The sequence below is a fragment of the Dermochelys coriacea genome, chromosome 21, assembly GCF_009764565.3.
Source record: "Dermochelys coriacea isolate rDerCor1 chromosome 21, rDerCor1.pri.v4, whole genome shotgun sequence".
Classification (NCBI taxonomy): Eukaryota; Metazoa; Chordata; order Testudines; family Dermochelyidae; genus Dermochelys; species Dermochelys coriacea.
The window spans coordinates 16,730,731-16,751,372 of NC_050088.1; the positions used below are offsets into that span (position 1 = coordinate 16,730,731).

The window sequence follows — 20,642 nt, forward strand, 5'->3', positions numbered from 1 at the left end:
TGAAATATACACAGCCAACTCCTCCCTCATATATAACATACCTCTCGCAAACACACGCACACATACCACCAAATGCATCCCAGTGACATGCCAAATACACCCCCCAAACTGACATGTCACACACACACACACACACACAAAACACCTTCTCAGACATACAGACCCTCCCCCATACAATAGCCACACACAGCACACCCATCCAACACACCCACACACACACTCCCATGCACACAGCAAACACCCCCTGACAGAAGGCTCCCACCTGCATGCACAGGGACACTGGGCCCACAGCCAAGACACGCCCCAGGCAGCACACAGCACAACGCCTGGCCCACGGGCACAGGGAACCCCTCAGAGGTGCACACCTGCCCCCAGCAAAGGCAGACCCACATGCGCCCCACGCCCAGGTACTCACACAACACCCACGGAAAGGCTCCTCCCGCCCCTGCCCAGGGCTCCGGGCTCCCCGCTCCGCCCAGCCCGGCCGGGTGGCAGCGCCTCGGGGCGGGGGCTGGGGCGGAGCCTGGCAGGCGGCGGGCAGCGCTCCGGAGCCGGCCCGCCAGTGGTGCAGGCAGAGCAAGGAGCCGGCTGCGCGCCCGGCGCTGGCCATGCCCCGCTCCGTGCCCGGCTCTGAGCCCCCCGCAGCGCCCGGGCTGTGAGCGGGAGGCCCCGGGGGCGCGGCTGGACGCCCATGGAGGAGGCGATGGACAAGGGGGGCGACATGGCCTCGGTGAGCGACTTCGACCCCATCGCGAGCAGCATCCCGGCCACCAAGGTGGAGCTCACCGTCTCCTGCAGGTACGGGCAGCCCCGCCGCCGCGGGGATGGGCGCTGCCGCGGGCCCGGGGGCAGGGCGGGGGCCGGGAAAGTTTGTGCCTGCGTAGGGAGCTCGCCGCCGGGTGCCGCTGGGTTGGGGTGAGCAGGGGGAGCAAGGAGCCAGCCCCATAGGCGCTGGCACGAGGGGGCGGCCCGCTGCCGCCCCCCCCCCCCGGCGGGAAGTGGTTTTTCCATCCCAGCCAGGCTTTGCCGTTTGGGTCAATGGCTCTCTGCGCCCCCGCTATACACACTGGTCCAGCCCCGGGCGGGGGGTCCGAACCGCGGGGGGCTCCTGGCAGGCGCGGATCTGGCTGGTGGCAGGGCCAGCCGGGAGGGCTCCCAGGGCCATGCCCCACGCAGGGAGCCACTCTGGAGACAAAACTGCTCCCTGTGTGCGAGTGTGTATCTATGTCTCACTGCGTGTGAGTGTGTATCGCTGTTCATGTGTCTCTGGGTGTGTGAGTGTGACTCACTGGGGGTGCATCTCAGTGTGTGTTATTCCTTAGCAGTGCGTGGCTCTGGACTGCCTCCAGCACACGGGCAGTCCTGGGGTGGTTCCCCGAGATGCCCAGCCAACCCTGGCTGGGGGGACATGGTTGTTCTCAGAGTTGAAATCAGCAGCAGCCCCCATTGCTCTAGCACAGCTGCCCCTCCCCGAGCCTGTGCACTGTGCTTCCCCCCCCAGTCCCCCCAGTGTTTACTTCTCCAGGGCGCCTTGGCCAGCAAACCCAGCAGGCTGGCTGCAGAGGGGCCAGGCACTCCAGGACCTTCCGATTCGTGCCCTCCATGGCATGGGATCGGAGAAGAAGTTTCTTTGAGGGAGGAGCAGTCACCTGGATTGCAGCCCGGATCCCTGGCTGGCCTGGATCCAGTGGGAGTGGAAGGATCAGGGGTTGGGGTTTTAGTGCAGGCTCCATCCTGCAGTCCTTACTCGGTCAAACTGATTCCTCCCTGTGTGCCCCTGAGCTCTCTGTGCATAGGGCCCTGCACCCAGGGATGGGCTTAGCCCCCTAAAGGAGGGGTTGGGAGCCTGCAGAGGAGGGCAGGGGGTGCACTGCCCTGTTCTGGGGAGGAGAGAAGAGTTTTTAAGGGGATTTTGGCACCAAAGTCCCAGTGGCTCCCATCTGGCCCAAGGTCTCTTCCCACTGACTCTGCGGAGATCACCCAGCAAAGACAATGCAGCTTGGGAGTCCTGTCCTGGAAATCCTGCAGGTGTGGGGCTGCCAGCCCCCGGCTTATTCAGCCTGAAGGGGACATCAGAAGGTGTCTGTCTCCTCCTGGAGATTTCCACTCCAGCCCCTTCCTCCAGGGGCAAGTGAGTGGGGGGGCCCCAAATGATGATCTGGGCAAAGTGTGCCAGGCACCAGCGGGAGCTGTGTCCCTGTGAGGTGCAGGGTTTGGCTGACAGGTTGATGCATGGGCCAGATTCCAATCTCAGTCACATGCTGGTATAAATCCAGAGCGACAGAGTTACTTTGGATTTATGTCAGTGTATTCCAACCGTGATCTCAGTTATCCTGGTGTAAATCTGGAGTAACTCCATTGTAACTCCTGATTGACATTGGGGAAAATGAGAGAGTTGGGCCCAGTAATTCCGGATTTACACCAGTAACTCTCGGAGAGCAGTCTGGCCCCAGTGCGTCTATGCTCAGACTTAACATGCAGGGAGTAAGTGGGGAGTCTTAAACTGCTGTGGTCTGTTCTGAGCCTTGTTCTATGTGTGTCACGCTCAGTATTTTTGCGAATACATCCTAACACGGCTGCTACTCTGAAACGCTCAGTAAGCAGGTTCATCCTTAATGCTACTTAGAACAAGAGACAGACCTTTTCTTCCTTTGCTGTTGAGATTAAAGAAGGAAAAATGTCTGTAGAAGAGAAAGAGTGAGCCAGATCCTCCACTGGTGTAAACAGGAGCAGCTCCATTGGCTTTGGCTTAACCCAGCCAAGGATTGGGCCCGGAACCTGGGCCAGCCACCCCCGGCTCCCCTCATTCCACAGTGGCACGGGAAATTCTTTTCCTCACATGGCTATTTTAGCAAGTTCTGATATTTCTTTGCAAGAAATATCCTTTCTTTCCCCCTGGTTGTTTTTCTCCCTGCACCTAGAGCTGGAGCTTGCCTGGGTGTGTGTTTGCGTCAGGCATTGCCAGGCGGAGATAAGCCAGACTGCAGAAAGAGGGGCACCCTCTAACCTGGTGGGGATGGCTTTACTGCCAGCACCTGCCCTGAGCCAGCCCTTCTGAGCAGCGTCAGGACGTATTCAACTCCTGCAAGACAGAGCGTGGAACGAGGCTTGGGAGACCTATATCTGGAAGGGCACAGTATAGGTAGAAGGATGCTCTTGTGATCTATCTATCCCCACACACTGAATCTATCTATCTATCTATCTATCTATCTCAGAACTCCTGGATTCTGTTATCAGCTCTGACACGGATTTCTTGTGTAGCCTTGGACAAGTCCCAGACCTTCTCTGTGCCTCAGTTTCCCCACCCTCCCTGGGGGTTGGTATGGCTGAGTTCCTGCCTTGCATGGGTGCTGCAAGGATTAATTAGTCAATGTCCATAAAGTGCTTTGCAGATGAAAAGCCCTGTGGAGGTGCTAAGGATTATGCTCATTCTTTGCGTCCTGGCACTGATGTTTTGCTCTGTGCTGCAGCGGGGACTTTCTGGGAGCTCAGTTTACGTGGCCTAGCAATTGAGAGAGCTATGGAAGTTTCAACAAAACCCCAAAATTATTGGAGTGTGGGGGTGGGCAAAGGAAGTTTAAATTTTCAGTTGCCAAAAACAGAAAAAGAAATTAGTTTTCAATTTTTTGACAAAATACCTCACAAACATTCAAAGAAGAAATTTGGCAAAAATGAAAAAAACCTTTTCATCAAAACGGTTCACGGGCGAAAGAAACCTTTTCCTGACCAGCTTTCCCACTGTCTGCCTACTTTCCCACCAGTGGCATTCACTGGCCCTGGTGTCCACCACTCCTGCAATCTGCCCTCCAGGTGAGGCCTGGATCCAACTGCTGCCTTGGGTCCCGTCCGCACTAGCAAAATGACTCTATTCCCAAACTCAGTTGGCAGGTGGCTGGAACATGTCATGGTCCCATCTATACAAGCAAGGTTGAATGGTAATAGTTTACAGATGGGGAAACCGAGGCACTGGAAGACTTGCCAAAAGTCACCCAGCTGTGACTAGAACCAGGTTTCCTGAGTCTCAGCCCAGTGCTCTAGCCACTAGGTAACACTATCTCCCATGCGATAAGTGTGTCATAGCGCTGGGATGTTGTAACTGACCCTGGAGGTTTTGCTGCTTCTCATTACTGAGGTGATAGAACCCCGCAATGGAGGAGCTGGGTTTTGCAGCTAGGGGGGCGAAGGGTCATTGGTGGGGGGCTGGAGAGTGAGTGAGGTCTGTGCTCACTGGGCTGCGCTTGTTCCTGTCCCATGGGGCTGGACCCAGCTCCCCACGCTGGGTGTTGCGGCCTGGCACACAGGGTCGCCGTGTCGTTCAGGGTTGTCATGACACTCTTCAGCCCCAAGTGTGGGGGAGGGACAGTCACTCCCCACCCCATTCCCACCTCTGGAACCCAGGTTAGACACAAGCTGAGCGTGGACATGAGCCTGTGGGGAAAGAGCCACCCAGGCTGTCCTGGGTGTGCCAAGGCCCAGGGCTGGAAAAGCAGGGGAGTCGGAGACAGCCCTGAGGTGCGCTGGTGCAGCTTTCAGTGCTGGGAGTGTGCAGGAGGGTCCAGGACTGGTACCACAGGGGGCTGTGAGTCAGGAGGAAAGGCACTGAGAGAGTTATTGCTTTGGGGACAGAGGACTGGAAAAGCAAGAGGAGCTCTTGCTTTTGGTTGGGGGTTGGGCAGGATGGAGGGGCACGGGCAGAGCTGGTGGGGGGGAGCCCAGGGCTGGGGCAGCAGGGGGCTGTGGGTTGGGATGGAACTTGGAAGGGCACTGGCAGAGCTGGGCAGGGACCCAGGATGGGCAGTACACTGTTGTCATGGGGGTTGAGGAGCATTGGCAGAGGGTGTGGATTATCTGGCACAGGCTCTGTCAGCGCCATGGCTTGAGCTATCAGCTTCTCACTGTGCTGAGCTCCAAGGAAGCAGGAGACAGCGCCACTCAGTTCAGCAGCAGCCTGCTCCTCGCCATCCCCTCAAGCTGCTCTCCGTGAGTCACCCTTTCGAGCCCAGCTGTAACCAGAACCTTCACTAGACTGCATGAGGGCAACGTGCATTGCCGAGTGCACCACTCGGTGACATCCCAGCATGTGGCTGACAGTGTCACGGGGTCAGCGGACCAGGAAGTGATGTGGGGTCCAATCCAGGCCCCGCTGAGATTGGTGGCTTCCCATGATTGGAGGAGGGGAGGCAAGGTTTTAAAAAGATTATTTCAGTGCATTTCTGTGCTGAGTCCATCCTTGAGTCTGATCAGCGGGGCTGGTTGGAGCAGGATTCTGTGCTGACCTTCCATGGGGAGAAATAGTTTGTGCACCTTTATGATATTGTGCATCTTTATGACTGAACTTTTTAAAAGCTTTTTTCCCCTACTTGTTTTTACTATCAAGTTTTTCATGCTTTTTGCTGGAGGTCTTCTCTGGAGGACCAGAGTGTGACCTTTCTCTTTAATGGAAAGGGTGGAGTTGTTTGGCTCTTTAACATAGAGATCTTTCCTCCCAACTGTGTGCTAGGTCTTTGCGTTAAGAAGGTATGAATAAAAAACAAACCCAAAGGGTCTGAAATAGCCTAAGTTAAAAATCCCTTCCCCCTCTCAGTGCTCAGAGGTACCTGTGATGACTTAATCCTGCCAGTTCTCTGGTTGTCCATAGAGACATCCAGGAAAACCAGAGTAGACGAGACTTGAATTTCAAATGCGAAAAACAAGTAAGGGAAAGATCATTTTTTAAAAAAAGAACACAGAGATAGACAGACACCCCCACCTTGACACACAGACAGACAGAAAGATACAGACCTTTCAGGCTTCCTTTATCAGTGCTCAAGAAGTCCAGGAAGGCGCAGCCATCAATCCCTCCTCCCTCTGACATGTCAGTTGTCTCTCAGTTTTCAGTGTTGCTTTGCAGTTTGCCTATGACAGTGGCTCATTTGCTGCTGACCTTTCCATTTCTTAGCAACAATCAACAATAGACATTCTGTGCCAGATTCAAATAGCTTTAAAGAGGGATTAATTGGGGGCCTGAATACATTCAGAGGGACTCTTTCTTGCCCCACTCTTTGTCACAAATGATGGATTAGCTGTTCCTGGGCTGCTGGAGCTACCACGTGTTGACTTGCAGCAATCAGAGCGGCGTAAAGAACAGATATGTTGTCTGCCTTGCCCAGTCAGAGAGCAGCTCGCCCACATAACTAGTTTTTCTTTTAAAGCACATTGTGTCAGAAGCATGTTTCCCCTTTAAAGCCTAGCGCGTCGCCATGGGAAATCCTGGCTCCTCACTGAGGATGTGCTGCCTTCCAACTCAGATTACTGAATTCTGCTCAGCTGTTGCCTTTGCTTACATAACACCCGGGATGTAACAGCCTTCCCTGTTCACCTTTACTGGTGTGATAGGAATTCCTTCCACTCGTACAGCAACTTTCTCCCAGTGCTGTGATTGCAGGCTGGGATTGCTACCCCTACTGACAAATGGGGAAACGGAGGCACAGAGCGGGGAAATGACTCGTCTGAGGTCACATAGTGAGAGCCAGATCTTAACTGGTGTAAATGGTGTAACACCACTGACTTCAATTGACAGCAGTTGAGGGTCTGGTCCTTTCAGTGGCAGAAAGTCCAGGTGTGAATGCTAGTCCCTTGTGCTAACCATTCAGTGCGGCTACTGCACGACACCTAGTGATCTGCAGGCACAGGTGGTACCTGCATGGCTTCTCCCATTGCACCCTGAATTAGGGGAGGTGTTTCATTAGTGGGCGAGGTTACCAATGGCTGCCTTGGCACACACCCTTCCAGCTTTGGCATCTAAGTAGAACAAACTAGGACCAAGATTTCCAAGGGTGCGGGCCCAGCAGGGGCCAGGAAGGAATTTCCTCATCTGTCATTCTACCATTGCACATGACAGCTGCGTTTTGGGTGGACAGTGTCTGTTTGCCGTCCTCCAAGCACTGATCCTTTAGCAGGATGCAAGACGAGATGGCCTCACTGGGAGGTTGGACCAGAGAGCGCATTAGGGCTCCTGCTCTGTCGGAGGTGGGCTGTCAGATCACGTGGTCCAGTGCAGGGCCAGGAACTAGACAGAGCAACGACCTGAAAGCCTCTGGCAGGAGGCAGGAGCCCGTCAGTCCTGAGCCAGCCCATGTGGCCAAGTGTGGCTTTGTCTCCTGCTGGTGGCTGGAACATGTGGAATGGTTTGTGAGACTGTTGCCGCCCCTGTGCTCATAGGGCTGGTCTGTAACTCAGGCAGCAGGGCCCCACCCAGGTGCACTCAAGGGATGGGCCGTGTGTGTCACAGCGGGGAATATGGAAGACGTCAGGGAGGCAGGCAGTGACGGTGACTTTGGTGGGCAAACCAGCCTGAAGCCAGGAATGCAGCAGGAGCTGTGGAGAGATGAAAGGTCAGGATGGTGAGGAGGGGAAGGGGCTGTCTGGGGAATATTGGGGCAGGTGAGAGCAGCCAGGGCTGTTTGTCTTTGCTGCTCCAAGTTGCAGAGGTGGGTTTTTTTTCCCAAATGCCTTGACTCAGGAGCACGAGATCTGCTGACAGTCACTGGAACTCGTGCTCCTAGATTGCCGGAAGCCTCTGAGAGATCCTGCTTGTGGGGAGAAGGGAAAGGATATTTCACTGATGCAATTAAAAAGCAGGCTGCCAGAGCCCTGTGGTGAATATAAATTCCAATCCATAATGTACGATGCCCCAAGCTAATAGATTTTAATGACAAATCACAGCTGAGGAGCAACAAAAAGCAAACCGGCTGTTCTGGGAGCCACCTAGCTCCTGGACAGAGGGGAGCCAGCATCCCACCCAGAGAGAGGATTGTGACAGGTTGAGTCATTTAACCGGGGCAAGGCCTCAGGCAGCATAAATTGGTGTCGCTCCAGGGATTTACACCAGGTGAGGATCTGGCCTGATGTTTTCTGTGGGGCTGGATGGCTTGTGGGGACTGGGAGTGAGACCTGCCCCTAAGTTATAGGCTGCAATCCAGTGCGCGCTGATGTGGATGGAAGCTGATGCCATCCGGCGCCGATTGCAGATGTCAGTCCAGTCGCTAATGGACACACGTCTGTCTTACCACAGCCACCGGCATTGCTGGCGCTAATTGTCTCTGGGCAGGAGTCCCAGCAGAATGGCCATGGAGCCCGGACCCCCTCTCACACTTAGATGGGGGGCCACCGGTGAGGGCTAAGCACAGGGCAGGATAGCTAGCCCTGCTGTGCTGTACCTGTGCTGTAAACACAGAGGGCGTCAGTCCCGAGGGCTGCCAATCAGACCCTGCCATGACAGCCTGGGTAAAAGCAGCGGAGAAAGGGGCCTGTAGCCTCCCTTTCCAGGTGTAGCCTGGCAGGGGCCGGTGATGGTGAGATAGCAGGGGGTGTGGACAAAGCAGGTAGCAGCCCTGCCGAGGGGAGCAGCCAGGGTGACAATGTCTAGGGGCCTGATTCTCTTCTAACTTACACCGGTAGCTCCAGTGCTGTCAGTGGAATCACACGCATGTAGGACCAGGGTCAGTGAGAGAGGAATCAGGCTGCTCGAATCCAGCGAAGAGCGAGCTTCACAATGGGCCAGACCCACACAGCTGGTGTAAATCACTGCGGCTCCATTGACATCAATATCGCTACGCTGGTTTACACCAGCTGAGCATCTGGTCTGATGCCTGGAGCTTTGGGGAAGCCCCTACAAGACTGAACGCTCTCCGGGACCTTATCGCTCTGATTGGAGCTGCAGCCTGGCTGGGACTCAGGTGGGCTTCCGCCGATAAGTGCAGCCTGGGCCCAAGAGGTGCCGAGGTCTGGGAGGAATGAGGGCGGGCCCAAGCTGAGGATGTCCTACCCATGTTGGGTCCAGCCTGAGTGCTGAGGGAAGGTCCATCCCCAGCAGAACTACGAAGTTCCTCCTAACCCCACGCCCCTCGGCTCCCCCCTGCGCTCAGATAGCCATCTCCACTGAGGAGCAGAACGGGTGCAGTGTGGAGACTGGCAAAGCTGGGATCTGGCCTGGAACCATCCCAAAGTTCTGGAGGGTCGGGATCAGGTGTTTGGCCCTGCCTCAGCTTTAGAACATGTGTGTGAGAATTTCAGGCTAGTCTGGGAACAGCTGTGAAACCAGTCGGGGTGTCGGTTGGTCCGAGTCCCATTTCTACATCTCTCAGCAGCCTGGGCTAGCCTCACGCACGACCTCCAGCTCAGATTTCGATCCCTCAGCTGTAATATCGACTGGGAGCAAATGGAGACAGAGTTGGGGGATTTCTCCAGGGACACCGTTCGGGGGTCCTTGGTGTGGGGGAAGCTGCAGGGGAGGAGGCTGAGGTCTAGGCAGCTAAGGGACACCGTGTCTGCAGAGGGGCGAAGGCTGGGAGTAGCAACGCTGTCTACGGAGGCTGTAAATCAGACACGGGATGCCCATTGATTCTGTTCTACTTGTAAGTAAAAACTACAGGGGCACTGCCTAACCCTGGAGCTGGCAGTGCCCCAGAGCTGAGCAGCCCCACATGGGGCCTCTAGATAGGATTAGAGCCTTTCTCCGATGGCTAGCCTCAGCGCCCACAAACAGGTCCGTATCCTCTCGCCACGGCAGCAATGCAAACAGCACACACCCACTTTCGCAGTGCCTCTGGCCGCAGAACTCACCCAACCATTCATTTGTTTAGCAAGTCAGATAATTAGCTCCTTATATATAACCCATAGGGTACATTCCTCTTGTAACAGTGGCTGGGTAGGAAGCTTTTTGTTTGCGGTTTTTTTGCTCCAGGAAGGAGTAAAGATACAAAAACCAGATTACAATAAAATCTTTCCGGTCTGCAGAAGTTGGACTATTTTTCTAACCCTGCCTGTATTCATTGTGATTATATCACATTGGTGTAATTCACCTAGAGTTTGCTAGAGTTATTGGTGTAACTGGAGTGAGAGCAGAATCTGGCAGCCTGTGGCTACATTGATTTACACCAGCTGAGGATCTGGCCAATAATTTTTCCTCCTGTCTCTTGTGTGTGTCCGAGTTCCTCACATGGTGATTGATGTCTGCTTTGCCACTGTAACCAGCGAAGGAGTTAATTCTGAACCCCTCTCCTGTGGACATCGCTGGGTCAGAAAGAGAAGGGGCTTTGGCTGGAGCTGCACAGCTTGGCCTTGGTTTTCAAAAAAAAAAAAAAAAAAAACGGGTGGGGGAGCCAAGAAACTGATGTCAAGTGGGATTTGTCCAGTTTATTTGAGATTTGATTTGATTTTTTTCTGTTAAGGACCTGGATTGATGGATTCCCCCCCACTTTCCTCTGCATTTCCCCTCCTCAGCTGCTTGCACTACCCCTAATCAGCCTGACCCATAGGAGAAAAACAAAACATCAGCCCCCCTAACCAATCATAGGTGTGTTTATTTCCTTAAAATTCCACTTTGTCCAGACCCTTCCATGTGGGACTCAATAACAGAGCGCCCCCTGCTGGCAGAGGCTGGCCCTGGAGTAGCTGGGAACTTTCTGCACAGCCAGCGCTCCTGCACCTTTCCTTTCCTGCGCCCCCTCCTGGCAGAGGCTGGTATTTGAGTCCCTGGGAGTCCTTTACAGGCAATGTCCCTGGATTGTGCCCCGCAGCGCCCCCTGCTGGTGGATTTTGGGACTGAAGAGCACTGCTAAGAGCTCTCCATGGCGTGACTCCTAGAATCATAACTGAGACAGAAAAGACCTGCCAGGATTAGGTCCCATGTGGACCATCTCCCTGAGGGCTCCTGGGGTCTAGTTATACACTGTGGTTGGGCTGTCTCCCCCAGATCCTGTGCTCCCATAGCCACTGCATACTGTAGCAACTCCTTTTGGCTCAAGTTGGTCCTGGGGCGGGTGGATCTTCCTAGCGGAGGTTTCCCCCAGCCAGAGCTCGCTCACCATTCCCTGCAGCGAGGCTGGGACGGGAGTACTGAGAGTCCCCAGAACCAAAGCTCTCACACTGCTCTCCAGGGCAACGCAAGTGGACAGAGGTTGACCCATGCCAGAGCTCCGGGGTGGCGGAGAGCTCTTCCGGAGCTGACACTCCCGTGCTAGACCCTTCATTGTCTCCTGCCAGCTGATGCTGGGCTAGGCCAGAGCTTCTCCGTGGTCTCTGCTGCTGTGTTCTTCTCTTCATCCCTTCTGGCTGACAGGCCTGCTCCTGGAGCAGCTCAGGATTCCTCCATGGGGCCCTGCGGGGTCCTGCTGAGCATGGGTCCCTGTTGGAGTGCGTCGGCGAACATGCCGAGGTACATACACGTCATCTCTGTGTTTTCTTTCTTCCGATTGCCCTCTAGGTGGCTGGAATGCCATCAGCTGTGAGCAGCCAGCCGAGCTGGCTAGTAGCACATGGTTCCTAAAGGATAAATTCCTACATGCATTAAGGACATGGTCCTGCTGGGAGCTGATGTGGATGTGCTCAGCACCTCTCTGGATTGGGCCCCTAAGAAGTGCCTGAGGAAGTGGCCAGTGAGTTATTGACATAGAGCAGCGTGGCACTAAGAGGGATGGGGGGAATAGGGGCTTATCTTTGCTCGGCTGCCTTTGCAGAATGACTGGAGCTGGGCACAGCATCTCTGGCTGCCACTTTGCCCTTGGTAGAGGCATCTGGGCGCTAGGAGTATTTTTGGAGAGCCCCGGAGATAAGGGGAGGCCACGCTGAGGAATCTCGTCATCCTGTCTCTGCCCAGGGCTGATCAGCCAGTTGCTTAAGGAGACGGCGGCCCGGCTTCCAAAGATTCTTCCCCATTTGGCCACAGGATATTGGCTCAGTAGGTCGAGGGATTTGGCTTTGGTTGAGCTGGGTGCCCGGAAGGTCCTGGAGACCGGTGTCCCCTGCTCGGCTACGGGGCAGGATGGCGGAGGTGCAGGCATGCTCAGCTGACACGACTGTCATTCTATAGATGTGCCTGGCAGGTGCCTGGCGCTCTGTGTGCTCAGCAGTGTGAGGGCAGGAAACGGACCCGACATTTCCAGGTCAAGCGGAGCACTGGGCTTGTGGCTGAGGCGGAGCACAGGGCCTCGGGCACTGGGGGCTCAATTCCTGGCTCTGTCCAGGAGTCGCTGGCTGACCTCGGGTGCTTGCGTGCTGCCCCCGGCCCCCAGCTCCCTTGTGCTGAGCTTGTCTATTTCCACTGTCAGCTCCCCGAGGCAGGGGCTCTTCCATACGCTGGGATGTGCAGCACCGAGCTCAGTGGCTGTAATGGTACAAATAGAGACAAAGCTCCCCCAGCTCCCTGGGCCTTTCCCAGCTGCGTCCTGGGGAGGGCTCTGGGGAAGAAGGAGCAGCAGTTCTGGGACAGTTTGTGCACAGCCCAGTTAGGGGATCTCTGCAGCATCTACTCTGGAGCTCAGCAGGCAGCTGTGACATGGGACTTTGGGGCCCTTCAGCTGCACCTGCTGGTGAGCTTAGGAGCAGCTAAGGAAGGCGAGAGTCATGGGAGCACTCTGCCTGCAACTGAGCTGCCCTGGCTACGAAGAGCCTGGCGCTCGTCCCAGGGCACCTCTCCTGCGCAGGAGGCTGTGGTGTCTGATCAGCCCGGTGACCTATGCTGAGGTGGGCACTCCCGTTAGATCAGGCCTCCCAAGGGGAAGCAGGGGAGATGCAGCCAACCCGCCCCTCCTGCCATCACCGGCCGAGCTCCGGGCTCTGGCTCCCTAGCCTGCCCACGTGTGATTAATGGGCCAATCTGTCTCTGGTAACAAATCAGCTGATGGCCATTAGAGGTCTGGGGGCTGCTTGCCAAGTCCTGGGACGTGCTCCGATGGGCTGATCTAATGCACCACACGGAGTGGGGGAGGAGGGGCAGGACTGAGCCATCAGCAAACAGCTCCTCCCGGCTGGGGATCCCTGGATGAGCTTCCCCAGGAACCAGAGCCCTCTTGGTGCTTTGCCCCTGCTGCAGTCCCGTGTCCCCTGCTCTCCCCACTTGCCCTGGGTGGAACCACCCGTCTGCTCACAGGGGCCCCGAGTCTCCCTGAGCCCCCTCCAGGCTCTCTGATGTGGGCATAGCTGCCTTCTGGCGTGTCCACCCCAAATCATAGAATCATAGAATATCAGTCTCCCAGGGCCTTCATGGTCCCCATCTACCTCCAGGATCTCCTGTCCTCCAACCACCCCTCACTGCCACCTCTCAGCTGCCTGCTTCCCCCACTCTCTCTCAAGGTCTGCACTGTTGCTGCTGCCCCAGGTCTCTGGAAGGGTTTCCCTGTCCCTCCCCCCATGCTCTCCCCAAACAGTTCCAAACCCACCCCATCCACATTGCCTACAATCAGCCTTCCAGCCTCCTCTAGCCCAGTGTCCATGCTCTGTTTCCCTGCTGCCCCCTCACCCAGCTCTTGCTGCTGTGGGCTGGGAGGCAGCTGTGTGGCTCCATGTTACTGGGTCATATCACATTGCTTGGGTTTAGACCCCCATTGTCACTGCAGCTCTGAGCACCCCTCCGAGCCAGGGGCTTAGCTACATTGCAGCCCCTTGGAGTTGCACCCTCCTTCCTTACACAGTGCCTGGGGTGTCCCCACTCAACAGATGCTGGGCTGGCAGGCTAGTTCTGAACTGCATTGCAAGAACTATAGGTAACAGCACTCCTGGACGGGCCATCTGCAGGGATTGCACCTGGGATCTGTGAATCTAAGAGTATCAAATGCTACTGCTGGAATCAAAGGGCTGGAAGACACTAGCAGACTCATGAACCGCTTGCTGGAAGACTCCTCGTCCCCTTTTTTCTCCCTATGAATGATTTCAGTTTCCACTGACCCTCATGAAATGCAGCCACCTCTAGAGTGGAGCACAGCAGTTGTTGAACAGCTGACAGTAACAACAGCCCAAGCAGGAAGTGAATGAAACTGCTGCTTACCTGTACAAGAGATATCACGGGGAGGAGAGCAATCCTCTGAGTAGGAGGCTGGCCAGGGTTTTGTGGTTAACATCCTTTCTCAGGGAATCGAACTGGGAGCCCTGGTGCCTACTGCCCTGCTCTAGCAACTAGACAGCGTTTCCAGGTGTGTGGATCACGGTGAAAACCACAAAACATATAATCAAAATCCCCACCCCGGGCGTTCCGGCTCAGCTGATTTTAGCTGGAGGCCTTTGCAATTCTCCAGGGGCAGAAAGAAAACTCCTAGGGCTACCGGAGTGCAGCTGGCTGTGAATCGATGCTCCGAGCTGGAATGGCTCCCAGTCCTGGTCGATGGGAGGATCAGATGCTGACAGAATGACCTCTCGCTCTACTGAGAGAACCTCCGGAAACCTGTCTGGGCTAATTCAGAGACATGGTGGGAAACTCCAGCCAGGGAAGCCAGAGCAAAGAACCTCTCAGCATCTCTCTAGCTAGGCCTGAGGACCTGACAGTGCTGAGCCGGCACAAGGTCCGGAGGGAGAGACGGCTCCCGGAAGAGGGACATCTCCTGCCCTGGGACGACCCGAAGAATTTTTAAGGACGACCTTAAAAATAGCCAGAAACCAACAACTGCAGGTGCCACCTGGGAGCAGGGCCTAGCAGCCAGGACTCCTTGGTCTCAGTCCTGGCTCTGAGGCGGAGTGTGCGTGGGGGTCAGGGCAGGGCGGGGGGATTGTGACTCCTGGTGACTCTTGTTAGTTCTGCCACCAACTCATTTTGTGACCCTGGACTTGCCCCCTGTAAGTCAGTTTCACTGGCTGTAAAAGCAGATGATTGATACCTGCCTGCCCATGGGAGGTGCTCCGCAATCCCTGGGAGAAAGGTGCTACATGAGTCCAGCACTACAGCCATCCCATTCCGGGTCCAGCACCCTGAATCTTCCCAGCCAAAGCCAACAGCAGCCTCAAGATCATTTCCCTTTCCCTGCGCTAGGTGCCTGGGCAGCCGACAACTCTGCATCCTGGGCTCACGCCTGGGGGGGTCACAGGCGGGTTATCCAGGAGGCCAGACTAGATTATCGCAACGGTCTCTGCTGGCCTTGGGTCTGACCAATATGGCAGACAAATGTCTGGGAGGCTGGGCTGTGCTGTCCCCCTTTCACAGATAGGGAAATTAAGGCACCGAGAAGTGAAATGAGTTGCCCAAGAACACACAGCAAGTCAGTGGCAGAGCAGAGCTAGGAACAGAACCCAGGAGTCCTGGCTCCCTTCCCCTCTGCTCTAACCCACTAGACCCCACTCGCTTCCCAGAGCTAAAAATAGAACCCAGGAGTCCTGGCTCCAGCCCCTTCCCACCTTCATGGCTTCAGGCTTTGCCCTGATAATAAATAATCTGCAAATGAATATATATGTGGTATAAGAACGGCCACACTGGGTCAAACCAAAGGTCCATCTAGCCCAATATCCGGTCTTCTGACAGTGGCCAATGCCAGGTGCCCCAGAGGGAATGAACAGAACAAGGAATCCTCAGATGATCCACCCTGTCACCCATTCCCAGTTTCTGGCAGACAGAGGTTAGGGACACCATCCCTGCCATCCTGGCTAATAGCCATTGACAGACCAATCCTCCATGAACTTATGTAGTTCTTTTTTGAACCTTATTATAGTCTGGGCCTTCACAACATCCTCTGACAAGGAGTTCCATGGGCTGACTGTGCATTATGTGAAAAGACCAGATCCTCTGCTAGCATTAATTGCCATGGCTGGTAAATCGATGGGGCTGTACCAGTGTAGCCTGGCTGGGCATCCAGCTCTCTGTCTAACAAACATAGCACAGTGTGCTCTGAGCAGGCCCCCAATCCACCCCCATGAGACCTGCTAAGCCAAGAAGAGCCATGCCCCTGATCTTCCCCCTACACTGAAGTCTCTTCCTATTTGTGCCATGGGGGGCTAGGGGGAAGCCAGGCCTGTGCTCAGGGACTGCAGTTGGGGGCCATAAGGTGAGGTCTTACCTACACACCTGGGGTGGGGGCGGGGGGCAGTACGGTAACCGGTACAGTCTTTCCCTCGGCCTCCTTAATGAATCTGCAATGTGCCTCAGGTGGGATGTGACCAGGATTCATCACTGAATTTGGTCCACAGGTTGGATCATTAGCTTCCCCGGGCTGGCTACGGACAGGGAGGGTGATGTGAATGCTGATCCATGCCCCCGTCCCTTGTTAACTTGCCCAAAGTCTCCTTCATCTGCAGTGGGAACTAGAACACAGGAGTCTCCCGTGCCCCCACCGTCTTTAACCATCAGATGCATCTTTCTGTTGGGTGGGTGAAGGAGTGAAAGGGGGAAGAGGGCGTTTGATGGAGGGCGAGGGGTTCCACAGCCCAGGTGGGAGGCACCCGAGACCCGCAATCTGGGGCAGGCCCTTTCCTCACACCAGTTATCCCTGCCCTTAATTTGGGTCTCCTGCAGGGACCTGCCTATTCCCTGTAGGTTCCCACCATACAGGCCACTTGCCTGGGGTCAGACCTGGCCCCAGCACCTCTCACAGGAGCCAACTTGCTTCCTGTAGCTCTCCACCTGGACCTGGGCCTTCCTGGACGCTCTCTTCCTAGCTGAGCCGTGCTGGCTTCGATAATCACCGGCTCCCTAGTGGATCCATCTCAGCTGGCAGGTAGCAGATTTGTCATGGGTGTGGCTGCACCCAGCTCCCCTTAAAGGGCCAGCCACCCCATGACTCAGCCTCTCAGGTTAGCTCAGAGAGCCCTGCAGCACCCGCCTGGGGAGTGCACAGAGCGTGGCCTATATTTCCTGAGTCCCGAGCCATTCAGCAGAGGCAGGTACAGGGGGGCTGGTTTCTCCTTCTCAAACCCAGCAGCCTGGTTTGGCGAGGGGGGAATACCTCACCTCAAGGGGAGGGATAGCTCAGTGGTTTGAGCATTGGCTTGCTAAACCCAGGGTTGTGAGTTCAATCCTTGAGGGGGCCATTTAGGGATTTGGGGCAAAAATTGGGGATTGGTCCTGCTTTGAGCAGGGGGTTGGACTAGATGATCTCCTGAGGTCCCTTCCAACCCTGATATTCTATGATTCTATGAAACCACCAGCCCCCGGGTCCTGCTGCTGAGCCCCAGCCTGGAGGAATTATGGGGTCTGCAGAGCGATGCTGGCTTTGGACTGCAGCCTATCGCCAGGCATGTTTGCTGGTGTCCTGCATGTGATAAGCTGCTGGGATGAGCATTCGCGGGCTGGGAATGTCATTAACCCGCCTCTAAAACCTGCTTGCTCCGCTGTCTGCTGCAGGGAAAGGCTCCCACTGACTGCAGGGAGCTTTGGGTCAGGCCCCAAGTCTCAGCCTACTGCCTTCAGCGCAGTGAAGGCTGGACAGCTGTCATGGGACAGGTGGTCAGGGTTGGGCATGACGATGGGAGGGGAGAGCAGAATGGAGCAGGACTCCTGGCTCTGCCCCCACCAGCACCTCTCTCGGCAGCACTAATGAGAATGGACTTAAGTCGAAAACTCCAGGGGTCAAAGTCTGTTGTGAATTAATCCTGCAGAGCTTCCCCGATGGCAATGGGATTGCACAGCAATGGCAATGGGACCAGGCTTTGGGTCGGAACAACAATCCCATTAATAATGCTAAGCACACGGTGCTCCAGTAGCTCGAAGCAGTGGCAGCAGCAGGTCCTGAGCCCAGTGCACTGGATTGGCGATCAGGAGCTCTAGGTTACTCCTAGCTGTGAGCTAATGGGTGACCTTGGGCCAGTCACTTCCTCAGTGTCTCCACCTGTAAAATAGGGATAATGAAACTGACCTTCTGGGTCATAGATTTTAAGGCCAGAGGGACGACTGGCAAAGGTGTGACTGGGGAGAGACTTTTCAAGCCCCTCTCCTGTTTGTGGCTACAGCCTCATTGTTTTGCTGTCTCACAGTGGAGCTGTCTCCTGCAGCACCACCATGGCTGCTAACCCAGCACGGGGTAATTGGTTCTGCCCTGACTCAGTGAGAAGAGAGACTCGTCAACATCACACAGTGCAGCATCTCTTGAAGATGTGCTGCCCACTCCTCACTTGCTACCCCAGAGGAGGGAGACGCAAACCCACCACGGAAGGTGGTGCTGTCATACATTCCCACATCTGGGTGCAATGTGGTTGGCTTGTCACTTCGTGGCATCAAAACCGTGCTACTTTCCTGCACCCAAACAGCTGGCACAATGGCCCAGCTGCCATGCAAGAGCTGCACATTCTGGTTCACTGAGTTTCCTTCTTGCCCTCTCAGGGACCAGAGGATGCTTTTGCAGTTCAGAAACAAATGCTGCAGTGCTGCGTGCTATTTTACACAGGTGCACCCACAAAGACACAGCCTTGGAGATGCAAAACACACACATAAGAACTGCCAGACTGGTTCTGACCAATGTCTATCTAGCTCAGTCTCCTGTCTTCCCACAGTGGCCAGTGCCAGGTGTTTCAGAGGGAATGAACAGAACAGGTAATCATTAAGTGATCCATCCCCTGTCGCCCATCCCTGCTTCTGGCAAACAGAGGCTGGGACACCATCCCTGCCCATCCTGGCTAGTAGCCATTCATGGACCTATTCTCCATGAACTTATCTAGTTCTTTTTTGAACCCGTTATAGTGTTGGCCTTCACCACATCCTCTGGCAGGGAGTTCCACAGGTTGACTGTGCGTTGTGTTAAAAAATACTTTTTTTGTTTTAAACACTTCCTTATGTACTTTCTCCACATCAGTCATGATTTTATAGCCCTCAATCATATCCCCCCTTAGTCGTCTCTTTTCCAAGTTGAAAAGTCTCACCCTTATTCATCTCTCCTCATACGGAAGCTGTTCCATGCCCCTCATCATTTTTGTTGCCCTTTTCTGAATTTTTTCCAATCCCAATATATCTTTTTTGAGATGGGTTGACCAGATCTGCCTACAGTATTCAAGATGTGGTGTATCATGGATTTATATAGAGGCAATATGATATTTTCTGTCTTATTATCTATCCCTTTCCTAATGATTCCCAAAATTCTATTAGCTTTTTTGACTGCCACTGCATATTGAGGGGATGTTTGCAGAGAACTATCCACAATGACTCCAAGATCTCTCTCTCGAGTGGTAACAGCTAATTTAGACCCCATAATTTTATATGTATAGCTGGGATTATGTTTTCCAATGTGCATTATTTTACATTTATCAACATTGAATTTCATTTGCCATTTAGTTGCCCAGTCACCCAGTTTTGAGGGATCCTTTTGTAGCTCTTCGCAGTCTGCCTGGGACTTCACTATCTTAAGTAGTTTTGTATCCTCTGCAAATTTTGCCACCTCCCTGTTTACCCCTTTTTCCAGATCATTTGTGAGTAAGTTAAATAGGACTGGGCCCAGTACAGACCCCTGGGGGACACCACTATTTATCTCTCCATATTTACCTCTGAGAACTACCCTTTGTTTCCTATCTTTTAACCAGCTACCCATCCATTGAGAGGACCTTCCCTCTCATTCCATGACAGCTTACTTTGCTTAAGAGCCTTTGGTGAGGGACCTTGTCAAAGGCTTTCTGAAAATCTAAATACAGTAACTCCTTGCTTAACGTTGTAGTTATGTTCCTGAAAAATGTGACTTTAAGTGAAACGAAGTTAAGCGAATCCAATTTCCCCATAAGAATTAATGTAAATGGCGGGGAGCGGGTTAGGTTCCAGGGAAATTTTTTTCACCAGACAAAAAACTATATATATATATATATATACACAGTATAAGTTTTAAACAAACAATTTAATACTGTACACAGCAATGTGATTGTAAAGCTTGGTTGAGGTGGTGGAGTCAGAGGGTGGAAGTGGGTGGGATATTTCCCAGGGAAGGCCTTGCTGCTAAATGATGAACTAGCACTCAGCTGAGCCCTCAAGGGTTAACACGTTGTTAATGTAACCTCACACTCTACAAGGCAGCACAAATGGAGGGAGAGGAGACAGCATGGCAAACAGAGATACACACTCTGTGTGTGGGAGAGAGAAAGAGATGCGCATTGCCCCTTTAGGTACGTGACCCCACTATAAGTACATTGCCTTTTTAAGTATATCAGCAAGTTGAGACAGCAGCTGCAACCAGCAAGCTCCCTCGGTCCTGAGCCCTGTCGTGTCCCCACCCTGCTCTATATGGAGAAGGGGTAAGCAGGGTACAGGAGTAGGGGGAGGGGGACAACCTGACATTAGCCCCCCTTCTTCTCCCCCGCCCCAGCACAGCAAGCAGGAGGCTCCAGGGAGCAGCTCCAAGGCAGAGGGCAGGAGCAGCACAGGGCGGTGGGGGGAGGGACAGCTGAACTGCCCAGCAGTTGATAGCCTGCTGGGGGGCTGCTGCACAGGGAACTTAGGGGAGCTGATGGGTGGGGCTGCCGGCCCACCCTGTTTCCAAGTCCCCACCAGCTAGCTCCAACGGGCTGCTCTTCCTGCAAGCAGTGGACAAAGCAGGTGGCTGCCAAACGATGTTATAAGGGAGGATTGTGCAACTTTAAACGAGCATGTTCCCTAATTGATCAGCAACGAATCAACGTTAACTGGGACGACATTAAGTGAGGAGTTACTGTACACTATATCCACTGGATCCCCCTTGTCCACATGCTTATTTACCCCCTCAAAGAATTCTAGTAGATTGGTGAGGCATGATTTCCCTTTACAAAAAACATGTTGACTCTTCCCCAACAAATCATGTACATCTATGTGTCTGACAATTTTGTTCTGTACTATAGTTTCAACCAGTTTGCCCAGTACTGATGTCAGGCCTGTAATTGCCAGGATCACCTCTGGAGCCCTTTTAAAAAATTGTTATCACTCTAGCTATCCTCCAGTCATCTGGTACATAAGCTGA

At 54.2% G+C, this 20,642-nt stretch overlaps 1 protein-coding gene across 1 annotated transcript in view; it reads left to right on the forward strand.

Moving 5' to 3' along the window:
• The first annotated feature begins 542 nt into the window (after window positions 1-542).
• CPNE5 (copine 5) overlaps window positions 543-20,642 on the forward strand; it is a 207,665-nt gene continuing 187,565 nt past the window's right edge. The window contains exon 1 of the mRNA XM_038380314.2: window positions 543-798. Within this exon, the coding sequence (XP_038236242.1) occupies window positions 692-798 (107 nt within the window). The 5' untranslated portion in view covers window positions 543-691. The remainder of the gene's footprint in view (window positions 799-20,642) is intronic.